General features: G+C 37.3%; 1 protein-coding gene across 9 annotated transcripts in view; it reads left to right on the forward strand.

Moving 5' to 3' along the window:
• The window catches only part of CSNK1G3 (casein kinase 1 gamma 3), a 148,477-nt gene that overhangs the window by 84,996 nt on the left and 44,966 nt on the right, over positions 1 to 18,515 (forward strand). For all 9 annotated transcript variants that reach the window (XM_075541456.1, XM_075541455.1, XM_075541454.1 and 6 more), the window contains exons 5-6: positions 1,422 to 1,570; positions 3,798 to 4,032. In XM_075541456.1, the coding sequence (XP_075397571.1) occupies positions 1,422 to 1,570; positions 3,798 to 4,032 (384 nt within the window). The remainder of the gene's footprint in view (positions 1 to 1,421; positions 1,571 to 3,797; positions 4,033 to 18,515) is intronic.

Consider the following 18,515-nt stretch of genomic DNA (forward strand, 5'->3'; position numbering starts at 1 on the left):
AGTGTAATCCACTGTGAAGGATGTAATCCATCATCAGCAAATGCTTCAAGTTATCTTCCCATTTAGCAAGCAAGGTTTTGTCATCTGCACATCACAACTTGTTATACGCCTTCTTCCATTCCTGATAACGCATTCTTCTTCATGTAATCCGTCTTCTCTGGTTATTTGCTCAGCTGATTTTCAACCAGGTAGTATTCCTTTGTTCTGCTCACATAACTGCTTCTTGATCCATGTGTAGGCTCTTCGTGAGCACTATTAAGTACTCTGGTCTCCCCATTCTTCTTAGGGAATGCAGTTTGCTATGACCCAGTCGTATGCCCTGGCATTGTTCAATAAAACACAAGACAACATCCTTTTAGTATTTTCTGCTTTGAGCCAAGATCCTCTGACACCAGACATTGTATCTTTTGGTCCATTTCCTCCTCTGAATCAGGCCTGAACCTCTGGTCGCTCCCTGTAAATGTACTCCCGCAACTCTTTTTGCATGGTTGTCAGCAGCATTTTACTTGCATGTGATATCAGTGATACTGCTCTAAATTTTTAGCATTTTATTGGGTCACCTTTCTTTGAAATGAGTACAAATTTGGATCTCTTCCAGTCAGTTGTCCAAGTAGCTGTCTTCCCAAATTGCCTGGCATCGATGTGTGTGTGCTTCTCCAGCTGTTGAAACATTTCATTTGGTATTCCATCAATTCCTGGCGCCTTGTTTTTGGTTAATGCTTTCAGTGTAGCTGAAATGTTCTCCTTCAGTAAAAGTGGATCTTGTTCACATTGCTACCTTGAAATGGCAGCTTTTGAGCAGTGACACAGTGTGTTTTTTCCATCTTCTTTTGATGTTTCCGGCATCATTCAATATTTTACCCATGGAAGCTTTCAGTATGCACGTTAGGATTTGACTTTTTTCCTTAAATTCTTTCAGTTTATGGTATATAAATCAACTGATAGAACCTTAATTATGCCACCTTTGCTATCTAGCATTATCCTAATTTGAGGAGCAAAATTCCATTTTTCTTGCCTACATTCAATGGTTGTACACAAGGTTAAAGATATTAATGATTCCTTCTTCAATAAAAGTGTCTTCTATGCTAGGCATTTCTCTAGGCCATGGAAATACAGTGCTAAAAATCCTAGATTCCAAAAAACGTTGATTTCCATAGTAAAGTGGTAAAGGCACGCACTGAAACACTGGTATTATGTACTTCAGTAAGCACTGTGATAGAGATGTACTCGGAGTGCAATGTGAGCATCAGGAGTAAGATCTAAGGAGGGAGGTTTGGTTACGATAAGTTTATTATTTTTACGGAAGCAATGATCATACTGTTGTTTAAAAACTATAGTGTTAAAACTAAGTATTTTCCTGGGAAGGAAAGTTTGGTATTTAAGTTGATAAAATTATTTCATGTCTTTTTCTTTTCTCTTAGATGGTATACCTCAAGTTTACTATTTTGGCCCTTGTGGTAAATACAATGCCATGGTGCTTGAACTGCTGGGACCTAGTTTGGAAGACTTGTTTGATTTGTGTGACAGAACGTTTTCCCTCAAGACAGTTCTGATGATAGCTATTCAACTGGTAAGTAAAGCAGAATGCTTTGGCATCGTTTGAGTAACTGGGTGGTTTGTTCATGCATTGATATGCAGGTTAGTCAAAAAGTATTGTCACTGAGGGTTCAATCCATACATTCCATATCAGTTTATGTGGGCGTCTCTGTTGTCGAAGGTGCCTCCTCTGCACAGTCTACCATAGTCCCTATGTTTATACCTCCCAGATGAAACGATGCTTACACGTGTCACCACAATCAGTGGATGCCTGAAAACAAGTTCTCTGTAGTACAGTGCCCTTAGTCTCATCAGGATGCCTTCATAAAAAAGGCCAGTCAATAGAGTGACTTCTGAGGTCTGCGTGGTCTGTCAAATTCAAGGCAGAGAGGTCAGATCAGCAATTTTGACCACTATTTATTGGAATTCCAAAGAGTTATCTTGATTGATTTTCTCAAAGTTGTCAGGATGATAATGGGGACTTATTATTAAGATGTCTTAAGAAAATGGCATTGTGGAGAAAAAGGTCAGGAAAATTTCACCTAAAATTTTGTTAATCCATCGCTGTAATGCACTTACTCATTCTTACAGGGTAGTTGGAGTTCTCCAATTAAAATTTACTGGAAACCCTCATCCCACATACCCTATATCTCCGGTCTTTTCCTTCTAGACTTCTTAATGATCCCTAAACTAAAGGAATGTTTAAAGGGAACATAATTTGAATTCCTTGAGGATGCCAAACCTGCCCTTTTAATGAGGTATAATTTGAAGAACATGGGAATCTGCAGAGAATGTTTAGAGAGATGAAAACAAAAATATAAGAAACAATTTCATGTTTGGATGTTTTGGTTTAGTTGAGGTTTCTATGGTTTTGCAGCAATACTTTTGGACTCCTTTACATTATAACTTTTGTGACATTACCTTGCAGAGCATTCAGGTTAATAAAGGTGCTTTGCTTTTCATATGTCGTCTTGTAATATGCAGACAAGTTAAAATAGCTCAGCTAAGATGATTTTACTTATATGCAAGACTTACTATTTCTATAGGATCAGTTTTCTGAATTTGAAAATTGCTTCTAGCACCTTTTTCATGTAGATTACTTTGAAAGAAATGTCTCAGAAACATGCATTCTTAATCTTCATTGTAGATGGTGATAACTTACAGAAGGAGAAATAAACTAATAAGTCTTAATAAATTACTATGATTTATAATAGTCTATGGAAAAACAATATAGAGAGTGGGTTTAAATCAGCTTTAAATTAAGTCCAGTAGGATTATGTTGCAGAAGTTTCTTAAAAAAGGTATATCCTTTGACTAATCAGTTCTACTTCTGTACTTCCATGTTCTTTGGAAAATTTCACATTTCTGCTCCTAGGCGTTTTCAATTAAAAATAGGGAGGAAAAACCCACAAAAGCAACAAGGTTAGCTTGCATAGGTTATGAATAGTCATAAAATGATATTCAGGATTAAAGGTGTGTTCTAAAGGAATATTTCTTTAATTAAAAGAAAACTCGTGTGTATTGCATTGTTAATCTTTATTAAGTTGTTCCATCTATAATGTTTTATTTTTGAAAGTTTGTACCTCAAACATTATTTGAGAACTTGTAAAGTAGTTTAATAAAGTGTATTTAATTCCTATTAGAGTTGAGTTCCAAAATGAATAGTTAGAAGCTGTTTTAATAAAGGAAAAAAATTATTAAAAATACTGAAAATTGCTTTAAGTATTTTTTAAAATAATTTATACTCTTAAAGCATTCCAATATCATTGTCAAAGTCGCTTGGTTATTGAGCTAAATACGTATACAATGTAACATTATAAATGCATGTTAGTATTTTCAGGTTAAAGAATTCGTATCAGTAAACCTTTTCAATCAGAATTATTAATGAAGTTTACTTGATGTATACAATTCACATACTTTGTTTTCAGTGACCATACTAGTAAAAAGTCACTATCTAGTTGATTCTGATTCATTGTGACTGTTTATGGGTTTTCTGAGGCTGAAGACATTTATGGGAACAGATAACCCTCTATCACTCCACTATTAGAAGTACAGATGTTTAATCGCAATTGGATGTGTATTTGAGGAACTATATACTGATATTGATACTTTGAAAGAATTAAATAATTTCAGACAGATTTTCTTGTTTAAGTGGTTTTCATTGGGAAAATTGTCTTTCCTCTGTTATGTTTTCTTACGCTATTTGAAATCTAAGTATAAACTTAACCCCACCCCACCCCCTTTTTTTCCCTTGAATCAAGATTTCTCGTATGGAATATGTCCATTCAAAGAACTTGATATACAGAGATGTAAAACCTGAGAACTTCTTAATAGGACGACCAGGAAACAAAACTCAGCAAGTTATTCATATCATAGATTTTGGTCTGGCAAAGGAATATATTGATCCAGAGACAAAGAAACACATACCATACAGAGAACACAAGAGTCTTACGGGAACAGCTAGATATATGAGCATAAACACACATTTAGGAAAAGGTATGTTTTCCTTTTGTACGTATAGAAGTTTGCATTCAGCAACTGTGCTAATAATATGAGTTTTAATATGTTATTGTGGTTCACTTTTGGCAGGTTGCATTGCTTCGATTGCATTTTTTATTTATCCCATGCAGCTTGAACTTAGTTTCCTTTTTAATTTAGTAAAATTCTACAGTAAATAAGTTTTAATTTAAAGAATTTAATTTAAGAAGTCTGGGGTAAATTTTCTAGAATTATGAAACGTCTCTTTTATTGTAGCATTTCTAAAGAAATGAAAGTTATCCTTCTAGTCACTACATCTTTAAAAATATTGTAACTTGAAACGCTCCACCTTCATAACTAGTATGCCACACGTGATTGCCTCTGTTCTAGGGTATGAGAGGATGTCTGTTTTCAGTGGATTCAGTCCTGATGACGGACTATAGCACTCTAATAACCCTAGCCAGGTAGATAGCAATTTGCCAAGTAAACGTAATGCTCAGACACCTACTGAGCCCGTGTGCAGCTGTGGCTTCTGGTCCTGCCTTAGCTAGGGACTGGCTCTAGGTTCGTGGATGAATTATTTATCTTTTAAAGAATTTCTTGTTTGTGAAATGGGTAAAAATAATATCCACTTTATAAGGGTTTAGTGAAAATGTATTATTAGAATATATAGTTAGCACTTAATAAATGCCAGGTTAATAATAGATCTTTAAATGAAAATACACATTTAAAACCAAATATCGGTTATAATGATCTTTTCAAGTTGTCACTTATTAAAAATATATCTTCACTCTGCCACTTTGGCTTTACTGAAAATGCTTGAAAGGTTCTTGTTAAACATTTGAACAATAGAGTTCCAAGTTTCCAGCCCCCTCTTTTCAGAGTGTTAAAGATATAAAATTCTTTATATCTTTTTTTGTTTGTTTGTCTATAACCATAAAGTTGAACCTTTGCAAAATATTCACAGTTGCATATGATTAATCCATTTCTGGTCTTTCATATGTGTGTATTTGTCATTCACATACTTACTACTTGGTTAGCCAGCTTTAATCTAGTGTATTTTATAGTAAAGAAATAAATTTTATCCTTCTAAATAAAAGAAATGTATGCTAGTCAATGGAATTGGAATTTTGTTTTTAAGTGAAAATTTAAGAACAGTAGGCATGTTTGGACAAAACGTTTAAAGAGTCTTTAGATAAAAGTAAGTTTCCCAACCTTCTCTGTTCACCAGCCTCGTAATTCTGCTTAGGCAGCAGAGGCCTGTATGTCCTTACTTTCCAGATAGCTCCTCTTTTCCTCAAATGGTTATATATGTAGCAATAGCATGGTAATTTCTCTGTTCATTTAACGAATTTAATGTTGGATGTGATACATTATTCACATAACTGTATAGAAATAACAGAACAAAGAAAGTGCTTGATGATAATGGTCTGATTTCAGTCTTTGTTCAACCACTGGTATAAAAAGAAAACAAGTACCGGGTGCAATATGTGTTAATAGATATTAATGGAGACTGCGAATAGGCAAGATATGACAAAATAACAATCTGTGGATTATCAAGGGCACACGAGGGAGGGGAGAGCGGGGAGGGAGGGGAAAAAAAAAGAGAACCTGATGCAAAGGGATTAAGTGGAGAGCGAATGCTTTGAGAATGATTGGGGCAAAGAATGTACAGATGTGCTTTATACAATTGATGTATGTATATGTATGGATTGTGATAAGAGTTGTATGAGCCCCTAATAAAATGTAAAAAAAGAAAAGAAAAAAAAGAAAACCAGAAAAATAACTAGTAAACAGATTACAATGCTGATAATAAAAGCAGCCATATATATATGTTAATAAATAACTTTATTGGGGGCTCTTATAACAATTTGTACACATGTTGTACATATGTTGCCATCATCATTTCCAAAACATTTTCTCTCTACTTGACTCATTGGTATCAGCTCCTCTTTTTGCTCTTTCCTCCCCTACCCGCCCACTTTTGAGAACGCTTGATAATTTATGAATTATTTTTATTTTCATATTTTATACCATCCTCTGTCTCCATTCACCCACGTTTCTGTTGTTTGTCCCCCCCGACCATAACATTTACATAATTTGTATGTGTGTATTTCCCACACAATGTGCTAGTTCTGGGGATACAGCTGTGAAGCGACTTCACGCAGCTGCTTGTCCTCCCGGGATTGCTGGTCTCGTGAGGGGTGAGGTGGGAGAGAGGGGCGGAAAAGATATGAAAAGACTAAACAGTGCTCCGGAGATCAGGAAAGCGTGCAGGAGGAAGAGTGACCCTGGGAAGGTTGTAGATGGGCGGTTTTAAGTGGATGGTAAGAGAAGGACTCAGCCCAGCAGCTGGCCTTCAAGAAAAACTTGGAAGAGGTAAGACTGAGAGTAAACAGTTAGGTTGAGAAGAACATTCTCATCAAAGACAATAATAAATACAGCGTGTCTTGCTTTGTTCAAGGAATAGCAAGTATATCAGAGTGACTGCCTCCAAGTAAACGGGGAGCGGGAGCAGGTGGAGTGAGCAAGGTGAGGGGTGGGAACTCAGCGTCAGATTGTGCTTGCTCGGTGCCAGAAGCATAAATCAGATGTCATATTCACTTTCCACAGTATTCTCTGCGGTTGGTACAATTCCCATTTTATAGGTGAGTAAATGCAGAGTGCTTAAGAGGCTAAAAGTGGTAGAGCCAGGCTATAGATGATGGAAGACTGATCTGAATCCCTGCTCTTCAGCACCACTATACTGCGCGCCCCAAAGGACATGCCGAGCACATGAGGCACAGCACATGCTCAGCATGTGGTTCTCACTTTTGCCGTCAGCTCTCTTGTAGGTCTCTAACCTATGCTGCAGGGAGGTGCTTTTTCTTTGAGACATCTTGACAACCATGTTAATGTTGTTTAGATTTAGTATGGACCGTGGCTCAGAATTGTTGTTACATTTTTTAAAAATCTCTTGAAATATTCTTACTATGCATGGGAAATGAATATTTTTGGACATCTGATTGATTAATAGTAAGAAAGGGGTGCCTCCCTTTGTAATGCGAGATTAACTGTTTAATGTGTATTACTGTCAACTGTATGAGGAATGTATTGACAGGTATGCAGCTAACCTCTGTGTATGAGATTCTCGTTACTGTGTGTAGCATGTGGCTTTTAAATTCAATCAGAAAGTTAACTCGCCAACATTTGATTAAGAACATACATGGGTATATAATTTAATGTGGATCCAACTTAGTGTTTGATATGTTTATCACTCAAACACTATTATAATATCCATTTGTTCTTATGTGTATTCCTTCCTGTCAAAATCATTTCTGACAGTAAATTACAGAACTGTGGCTATGAAATACTTGGATGTGCATTTCCTAAAAATGCATATCATGTCTTATAGAAATGAACACACACCAGTTATCAAAATCAGGAAAGTTAGTGTTGAGGTAATACTCTTATTTAATCCATAGCCCATATTTTCAAATCTTGTCAGTTCTAATAGTATTTGTTACATTGTTGTTAAAAGAGTTGATTATAACGCATTGCAACCTTATGCACAACAAAAAGAAACACCGTGCAGTCTTATGCCATTCTAACAGTAATTGTTAGGTTTGAATTCACTCTTGTATCCACCGTGTCAGTCCACTTTGTTGAAGGTCTTCCTCTCTCTCGTCACTGCTTCTCTACGTTACCAAGCACAAGGTCCTTTCCCAGTGACTGCGCTCTCCTGATAACATGTCCACAGTAGGTGAGACCAAGCCTTGCCATTCCTGCTTTTAAGGAGGAGGCTTGTACTGGTCTTCTGGCAGTGCCTGGTACCTTCAATGTTCTTTAATTAAAATGCATGAACTTTTCTGCAGTTGTCCTTATCCCGACTTTCACATGCACATGAGGCTGTGGAACATACCATGACTTGGTTATTAGGCACACTTTAGACTCCAGAGACATTTCCTTGCTTTTCATTTCTTTAAAGAAATCTTGTGCAGCAGATTTGCCCAATGCTATATCCATTGTTTGATTTCTGGATTGCAGTTTCCATGAGCATTGATTGTGGATCCCAATCAAACAAAATTCTTGACAATGTCTACCTTTTTTTTTGTTTATTATGATATTGCTAGCAGTAAGGATTTTGCTGTGCTTGTTTCAGCTTTTTTTCCCTTGTTCTTTTTTTATCTAGGATCCAGCCTTGTATCATACATTGCATTTATTTGTCAAATCTCTTTAATATCTTAACATCTGGAACATTTCTTTAATCTTTCTCTTATAACCTCAATATTTTCTAATGTAAGCAAACGCTTCCTCCCTTTTCCACCTTTATTTATTTGTGTTCATATGAAGTCATGAGTTCATACTTTACATGATGTGTTAATACTCTAATTTGTTTGGGTGCTCACTTTGCCCCAGAGCTGAGCACTGGTTGCGGTGTCAAGCGGGCTCCTCCTCTGTCTGTCTTTCTGACCACTGCCTTACCGTCTGATGCGACACATTGTTCTCAGCTCATCTTGTACTTTGCTCACTTCAGCCTAGAACCAGCCATTCCTCTAAGAAGTCCTGAATCGTTTCATTAGAGATGAGGCTTAAAACCAAGAATTGAGCAGTGGGTGTGCTCATTGCTGCTGGTACATTAGCACAGTATACTCGGCCCTAACTTTAGACATAACGAGGAAATTATATATGTGTATGCACGTATACATACGCAAATATAGAAATGTATAGTTCTTAAAATATTCAATTATAGTGATACTTCTAATTTTAATCCAGTACCACAAAGTGGTAGTTCCCTTTTTCTATTTTTGCATTTTTTCCTCTTTTCTATATTTGTACTTCCCTTTGCCAACAGTCAGAAATCTGTTCACGTCTACTCTCATTTTATTTATTTATTTATTTTTAGAAGGCTGGGATACTCAGAAATTAGTTTCAGGGTTCCTAATGAGACCACTTTGTAAAGCAAACATGCTACAACAATATTTTTAGAAATAGAAAATCTTATTTTATAGAAAAGCCATTGGAACTGAAATAATATTTAGACCGAGTGAACTGCACATTTGAGTGTCTAATTTTCTAGTTTTGATACATCGAGCTATAGCAAACTCTCAGAAGTCTGTAAATTCCTTTCTTGCACCTTTTCAGTCAGACCACTTCTTCTCCAGTAGCAATCACTGAATCGATTTCTGTCACCATAAATTAGTTTTGCTAAGTCAGCTATTTTATATACATAGAATTTGTTTGCTTTATTTGCTCAGAATAAAATGAACTATATTACTCTGAGATTCAGCTACATAGTTGTAGGTGTTAGCAGTTTGTTTATTTTTAATCTGAAGGGTAATCTATGATACAAATATAGTCCTAATTGTGTATTCATTTTAATATTAGTAGGTACTATGTCTGTAACAGTTTTGACTGTTAGGAGTAAAGCTGCTATGATCTTGGAAGTCTGTACTTGAGCACATACTATGTTTTGTTTTCTTGGGTGAACATCAAAGGTTGGAACTGCTGGGTCATATTGTAGGAAAGAAAGAAGAGACACTGAACTTTAATTTATAGCTGGAAAAGAAACTGCTCCTCATGTCTGCCGTGGGGCAGACATGTCACTTCTTTTGTTCCCTGGTATAATGCTGTCAGAGCAGAAAGCAAGGGAGGATGTATTAAAGCAGAAAACCAACTATGGGAGACGTTTGTTGTTGTGTAGGAGACGTAGGCCGTGCTGGGTTTTCGTCTTTATACAAGATTTGGAGAGAAGTCCTTATTTGGCATATTCTCCCGACAGACTTGCCAGGGCTACAGAGGAATTGGACATTATGGGTAACTTATAGAGGAAAAGGGAAGACTAGCTCTTAGAGATTTGAGAATTTAATGCTTTAGCATGTAGTTTGTTAGTGTTGATACCTGCAAATGGAACACTAATGCATGTGCAAGTTATTGTTAGAAAGCTAAGGTTGAAATAAAATTTCTAATTTGCCCATGTTAAATTGGAGCCTGCTGTGACTAACCCACGTGAAATTGTTGGGTCAGCAGGTAAAGCAGAGTTTCACATTATAAGGAATTAATAGAGAAGGAAATTGGAATTTGGAGGCACGTGCGTATAAGTGGTGTTGAGTTTGGGATCTAAGGAGAGAAGAAAAGAAGAAACATGCCATTGCCCACAGCAGTCTACTGTTCAGTTGTTTCAGCAATGATTCATTCTTAAGCCGCGTTCAATATCAGACGAGACCAAATTTAACTTGCTGCTCTTAGCTTCTTTTGCTGCCATCTTACTCATAAGGGTGGATAGACAAAGATTATAAACTATTTCAATATATTCATCATCACTGCTGAAAAGTACCTTATATAATACACCGTCACAGATTTGGCCCTGGAAGTTACCTGATCCGACCTCCAGAAGCCATCGCTTCTTCCTCTTTCAGTCAGAATTTAAAAGTACTTGATATTTTCTGATATACTACATGATAGTAGGCATATAGTATCTCCACTCATACTCACTCACTGTCATCTAGTCGATGCTGACTCATTGCAACACCCCGTAACTGTTTACAGTAGAAAGCCATGTGTTTCTTAAGAGGAACAGCTGGTGGTTTTAAACTGCCGACCTACAGATCGCAGCCCAACACATAACTACTACACCACCGGTATCTCCAGAGACATGTGAAATGCCTGAAAAAATGTAATTAGTCTTTCTTTAAGAAAGTAAATTTTAAACATTTAAAATTATAAAGCATAGTATCCTTGCCCTTAAATTTTTTATTTTTTGCCAGACTGTCATTCAATAGCAAACTTTCCTAGTAGATTTAGGATATGCTTGGGTATACATATATCTTCTTTTAAAACCATGCATACTTGAATTTACATGTATAGCATCTATGACAAATCTTCAGGGTAGTCCTTAATGATTGCTAACAATGAACAAAGGTTCACCACTGTTTTATTGTGAGACATGAAGTCACAACTTCCTTATGGTCTCATGTCTGAACAATGGTAAATGTAAGAGTATTCTATTTGTAGAAATGGCAAAGCGAGGGTGTGTCTGATATGTTAGTACTTATTAGGGAGAAGCCTTCAGAGCCTTGGAAATGACATTTATAGCATTACAATAATCTCTTATTTCTCAGTCAGGAAGAAAATAACATTATTTCTTTGCAAGTATTGTAAACAGCAACAGCTTTAGTTATTATTTTGCCTGAGATCGAAAACCCCTGGTTTTCAGTTTCAATGTGGAGCTTGGGAGTTGTAATAGTTGTTAAGTGCCTTCAAGTAGGTTCTCTTTATGCTCCTGAATAACAGAACTAACCCCACTCCTGAGCCATTCTCACAATTGCTGGTTTTGTTTAGTGCATTGCTGCTGCACTGTTTCAATACCTCCTTGAGGGTCTCCCTCCTTGTCACTGACCCTCAACTTGCTAAGTATCATATTCTTTTACAAGAGTCTAAAGTACAGGAGATGAAGTCTTACCATGCTCGTTTCTCAGGGCATTCGCGCTATCCTTCCAGGGCAGACTTACTGGTTCTTTTTGCTTTCCATGGTACTTTGATTATTCTTCAAAAACTCCACAAGTCAAAAATCAGTTCTTTAGTCTTCCTAGTATGTACACTTCACCTGCACGCGAGGAGAATGAAACTGCCATGGTTTAGGTCAGGTGCACCTTAGACCTCGAAGGGACACCTTTGCTTGCCTACACTTTAACACGGTCTTCACCAGCAGATCTGCCGAATGCAGTATGTTATTTAATTTCTTGACTTCAACTTCCATGGGTGTTGATTTTAGATCCAAGTAAAACAACTTCAATGTTTTCTCCATTTATCATGTTATGTTGATCCAGTTGGGAAGATATTTTATTGCCTTACGCTGAGGTGTAATCTGTTCTGAAGTCTATAGTCTTTGCTCTTCGTTGCCTTTCAGCAAGCAAGATGGTTATCATCTGCTTAGTTGCAGGTTGTTACTAAGTCTTCTTCTAGCCCATGTTCTTCATGTAGGTCAGCTTCTAGGACCGGGATTCTGAACCTTCCTAATGCTGCGGCCCTTTCATACAGTTCCTCATGTTGTGGTGACCCCTCAACCATAAGATTAACTTCATTGCTACTTCATAACTGGCGTTTTGCTACTGTTATGAATGGGATGACCTCTGTGAAAGGTTGTTTGACCTCCAAAGGGGTCATGACCCATGGGTTGAGAACTACTGTTCTAGGATTATTTGCTCAGCAAACGATTGAATAAGGATGATGAAAGTGTACAAACCTTATTTTAGGCTGGGTTGACTGGAGAGACAAACAAGAGTTACTCATGTGTAAGAAAGAACTTTATTTCAAGAAAGAATTGTGTATCAAGAAAACACCCCAACACAAGTCCATCAGCCCGATACTAGGCCATAAGCCCCTCTGTAGATTCACGCAGCCACTTGCAGTGATGCAGCATGCAGGAAGGTCATGTGACTGCAGGGTGGTGACTCTGGCAGCAATCAAGTCCAGCCAGCGGGCAGGGGAAGGCAGAGAGCAAGGGAGAGTCAGCCAGCGGGCAGGTGATGGCAGAGAGCAAGGGAGAGGTTCACAGGACCCCCTTATGAGAAAGCCAGGCCCACAAACATCAGGATGTGACCTGATAGACAGGATAAACTCCACCCCTACACTTTTATATATCTTCAATTTGACATGAAATTATGTAACTACCACAACCCACTTCATCTAAGCACAATTCTGGATGAGTGCAATTAATGTATTCTGGACACAGCATAATCAGTTATGATTACATAGTTTACAAAGATGTGTTCTGCATTTTATTTTGATGAGTAGTGTATGGGATCTTTCAAGCATTTGTGTGACCATATATGATAACAATGATTGGTTTATGTAGCAGGTTATGTAATGTTATAAGTGGAGAGTACTGGTACTTGACTTTATGAAGAATTAGTCATGAAAATATAGGAAGCCAAAATATGACCATTAATGGTGATTTTAATTTGTGCACATACATTTTGTCTTCCCTTTGCCTTGCAACTACATTGAAAACCTTATTAATTCATTTATTTGTTGTGCATTCAAAGATGTTCTGCTTACAGGAAATTTTCAAAATAGAGAATTATGGTTACAGAATTTATATTGGTTTAGAAATAATTTCCTTTTTGAGGACAAGATAAAGGACTGGCAATCTATTTGTAAACAAACTGATCAGTGAACACCTTTTGAGTAACCACAGAGCATTATTTAAAACAATACCACAGCCCCTCAGATTAAAGACACTTCAGCTATGGCTAGGGGAAGAGACCTTAACGAGGTGGACAAGTAAAGTTTTTGCGACCTTTATTTGCTGATGGAACAAATTGTGAATAAATAGCTATGAACACCCATTAATAATTAGAAAATGGAACACACAGTATGAATCTGTGAAAATTAGAAGTCACCAGGAGTGAAATAAACGCATACAGCCATTTTTGTAGGCATTACTCAGTATGGACTAGAATTGGTTATTTTGAATCAGACAGTCTACCATATCTACTAAGTCCGGAATGACAGATGAAAGTGGAATGGTGTCACCTTCATCATCAAAATGAGCATTTCAACATCTTTCCTAAAGTACAGTGCTGTTGGTGACGGGGTAGCAGCTATACAGCTACAAGGAGGACAAGTTAACACAGTCCTTATTCACACTTACACATCAGCCACTCATGCCAAAGATGAGGAAATTGAAAGTTTCTACTCCCTTTTGGACAGCAACCAAAATGCATTGATAATCATGAAGTTAGAAACAAAAAAGTAGGGTCGGTTGCTGTAAAATATGGCTTTAGTGATAAAAGTGAGGATGATGTATTTACAAAATCCGTGACTGATTCATTGCAAATAACTCCTTGCTGCAAACATACATGACAACCATATAGACGGGGTTCACACCAGATAGAATACACAGGAGTCAAATCAACGGAATCTGTGGAAAGAGAAGATAGAGAAGGTCACTGTCATTAGAACTGGGCAGATAGACAATTAATTGCTCTTGTGCGAGTTCAAGAAAAAGTTGAAGACATTTAAATCCATGAGTATCAGTATGTGACCTTGAATATATCCCACCTTCACTTAGAGACTATCTAAAGAAAAGATTTAATAGACTGAACAATCATAACTGGAGACCTATGTATGAAGAAAGACAAGATCATTAAAACGTCAGGAAGGAACAAATTGGCTGTCAGAAGAGCTATAAGACTGGAAAAACCATCAGGCTTAAAACATACTGCCAATAGTAAGTGTAGGGCATATAATATTAAAAAGTGAGAACAGCCTCACTTTTTTAGTGCTAACAAATCAGGAAAAATTTTAAAGTTGATATTTACTAACACTTTCTCTAAATTCATGTAGATAAAAGTATAATTGCACACTTTAATCCTCTCTAGATTGAAAAAAAAATCATTTTATAAATAGTTGTTGTTAGGTGCTGTTGAGTGGGACCTTGCTCACAGAGACCCTTTGTACAACAGAATGAAATATTGTGTTAGGCAGGGTTCTGTAGAGAAATGAAAACTGAACACTTTTGATTTTATATGTATATGTATATGTATATATATCATGGAGGAATATAATGGCTAATTATATATATAGATACAGCAGTACAGAGGACTCAGTTCAACTCACTTCCTTGGAACAGTTAAAATACTGGAAATCCTTCAACCTATGAGGGCTCCCAGATCCACAGTCAAGGAAGCAGACAGCTGAGTCTTCCCTGGGACAATGCAGGCAGAGTCTGCCCACAGACTGCCAACAGCAGGGTGGGTCACCAACAGTCAGCAACTCAAGAGTTTCGTGAAGCAGGCCTGGATGGGATGTTGAACTCAAGCAATGCAAAATGACAGGGTCTGCCAGCCTCAAGCTCAAGTGATGTACACACCAACAGGGTGGCAAAGCAGGTCTTGAAGGAACCTCAAGCTGTAGCGACACAATCCACAGTTTGACTGTCCCACAGATAGTGCAGCTCACAAGTTGAGGCAGAGAACTAGCTAAAGCAGCCTCACGTTGGTCTTATCACTAGAGAGCAAGGGGCAGGCCTTGCCAAGTCATTTATCTATTTGCCCTCCAATCAAACTGTGACTTCATTAATTCCATATGTTTCTATGGGCCAGGTTGGCACAATAAATCTACCTTTCACTTATATATGCGTATTCCTAGTTAGTAGTTATTTGAGCCCATTGCTGCAGTCACTTGCTAATCTATCTCGTTAAAGGTCTTCTCTTTTTGCTGATCCTCGACCAAATGAGATACATACAGTTACATTTTGGCTTCCACGAACCTGTTTCCATTTTCTTCAGCTTTAACCTGATCTTGCCAATGTGCAACTGATGGTCTTTCCACAGTTGCCTCTTGACTTTATTTGGCTGAGGAGATGTCTCTTCCCACAAATGTGGTCAATTTCTTATGTATTTTAACTGCCACAGTGCATATGTATAATCAGTTTATTTAAAAAAAAACGATATTTGGTCAAGACCAACTCCTTGGTCTTGCAAATTATTAAACCAATTATTATTGTATTTTTTATTCATAAGAAATTATTCACACTTTAGGGGAAAATTCTTGCCGTTTGAGTTCCTCTTGGCTGGCTACTGTTCACTTTGGTGGAAAATGCTGCAGTAACAAGTTTAGTTTTTAGATTTATATGTAGTTGAAATGTTCTACTTCAAAGTATTTGATGCTTTTCATCAAAATGCTAACATTAGAGCTAATGAAAAGAGAATATGTTTATATTGTTGCAATTAAATAGAAAGTATAATTGAAAGGGAAACAGTGCTAGGCAGATGACAAATGAAGGGATATTTTAAAAGAAAAATTATCCTGACGTATAATCACAGAATTTTAATATAGAAAAAGTATGCTGAAAGTTCACCATAAATGTTTAGTTGATTGGTTATTTCCCAGAGATGAAAAAAGTACATATGAGTATAAGTTAAAAAGTGTTACTTCTAGGTTTCCATTTCATTCATGCGTGTATTTATTTTGAACAAAATATTTTAAACTTGTCTCTAATTTATCAATGTATGTCTGCTTTCTGAAATAGGTTAAATCTTAATCTCACTAGGGTGTGTTTACAAACAGGATATTTTGTCATTGGGGAAAAAACAAGATTTTGAGGTAAGGGCTAATGTCACATTTTCGACCAACTGTGAGCGGACACAGCTTCCCAAACTTTGAAGCATTGCAAGAAGTTTACAGGAGTATTGCCCCATAGAAAACAAAAAATTATTTGGTCAAACCTTTTAAGGAAGTTTTGGAGACCTCAAAGGTGATCAAAGGGAAGAAGACCATTGGTCTTGGTGAGCTGGAGAACTGTGAGCGACGTCCAGAAACTGGAAGAAAAAGATGGTTGAATTAGCACTGATGTGATAGCTATTGAAGTTGGATCTCACGTTGTTTCACATTTTCAGTTTTAAGTGAACATTTTGCCTGAGCGGTACAAAAAGCCTGTGCAAAAAACAAGTAGCTCAAAAAGCTGATCTTTTCATCAGTCTTTTAAGAAAGAGAAACCAATAAAGACCACTGTACTGAACAAAGTGTAACCAGAGACAATCTTGAATTTATCAATATGATTCAGAGAGCATTGTGTGTAACCAAGGCAGTGGCTTCTGAGGGGAACTATTTTGCCAATGAACTTGCGAAAATTCATGGCAGAGAGGCCAGCTCAGAAGATATGTTGATTAAAGAAGGAGGAAGTGGTATGGTGAATGATTTTGGTATTCCAAAGAGTAAGTAGGTTAGATTTTCTTGAAGACACAGGTTGATCAGAGGTATTTATTATGAAGTGTTAAGAAAATGGAAAAATGCACTGATGAGGAACAAACCAGGAAGGCTTTTTTGAGGAATATTTATTTTTCCATCATGGATTGTTCCTGCTTATTCTTTCAAGGTACTGATCGCTGTCTTGATAGGTTTTGTTGGGAAACCTTACTCCATATACTCTCCATTTCTGTTTCTGTTCTTTCAGACTTCTTTTTGATCCCCAGACCCAACATGTAAAAGAAATACGATCTGTTCCTCTTGAGCGCGCCTGTGTTATACTTGATTATTGCGACTCTTCCAGCCAAAATCACTTGTTCTTGTTGTTAGATGTCATCTAGTCTGTTCCAACCCACACTGACCAGACGGAACAACGCCAAACGACATCCTCACAACTGTTCCTGTGCTCGAGCCCACTGTTGCAGCCACTGTGCTGTTCCTGTGCTCGAGCCCACTGTTGCAGCCACTGTGCTACATTTCACTGAAAGCTGTGCTAGTCTGGGTTGACTAGAGAAACAAATTTATAGACACTCATGTTTATAAGAAAGAGCTATATATAGAAGAGCAATTGGATATTGAGAAAACATCCCAACCCAGTCAGATCAAGTCCATAAATCCATTATTAACCCATATGTCCGATACCAATTCATAAAGTCTTCTTCAAACTCACGAAACATGCAATGATGCCGAATGCAGGACAATCACAGGCTAGTGGGTGGAAAGTCTGTGGATCCAGTGGTGGTGTAAACATCTCAGCACTCGCAGGGGTCTTGGATTCTCCACCTCCGAGGCTCTGGTTGCCATCAGCCTGTCTTCATGTGGCTTGTCAGCAATAATATCTCGCAGAGACTGTGTGTCTCACCTCAAGCAAGCTAGTTATCTTAGTGCCTCCAAATGAGGTCATCAAGCTGCCACCTGATTCACAGGCTAAACTCTACCCCTTCAGTTTTAATCCTCTCAAACTGACAATAGATCATGTAATTACCACTAAAGCCTCCTTTTTCTTGCCCCTCTGCTTTACCAAGCCTGATGTCCTTCTCCAGGGACTCGTCTCTCCTGATAACATGTTCAAATGTATCCATTCTTATTTGGTCTTCCTTATTCAATGTCCAAATTTCACATGCATATGAGGCAATTAAAGAGGCTATGGCTCCCTTTTAGACTATCCACCACCACTGTACCTTACTGAATACCTACCCTCCCCCCCAAAAAAAACCCTTATTTGACTTGCTGTCCCTATAGGTTGATCAGACCTGGGTTTCATATACTGGAAAAAAGAAAAACATAACATAAATCCAAGAGGGTGTCCCCACCAATGACATCACATCTGAGATAAACCCAACAAGCAAAAAAAGAAAGAAAGAAAAAATACAGAAAATGTTGAAAACCATATCAGGTCTTAATGTGCACCATAGCGGGCATCAACCATAAATTAACAAGGTTTTGAAAGGAAGCCAAAATAAAATTTAAAAAAATAAAAGGATGGGTTTGGGGTTCACACTAAATCCTAGCTCCAATTTAAATAACAATTAGTTTTAAAATTATAGCCCTGTTCAATACTCGTCCTCAGGTAAGGAACACAGAAGATATGAGTGCTATAGAAAAATGTGGTGATGACAATCAGAAAAAATAGCATCAGGGGGTCTCAAAGTCTTGTATCCAAAGCAAGCAGCCATCTAAGTGAGATGTCAACTAAGTATTTTTTTTTACAATGAATGTAAGAAATTATATGCTACAACTGAGATGAGAAAGAAAATTTTCTGGAATGA

The sequence above is a fragment of the Tenrec ecaudatus genome, chromosome 2, assembly GCF_050624435.1.
Source record: "Tenrec ecaudatus isolate mTenEca1 chromosome 2, mTenEca1.hap1, whole genome shotgun sequence".
Classification (NCBI taxonomy): domain Eukaryota; kingdom Metazoa; phylum Chordata; class Mammalia; order Afrosoricida; family Tenrecidae; genus Tenrec; species Tenrec ecaudatus.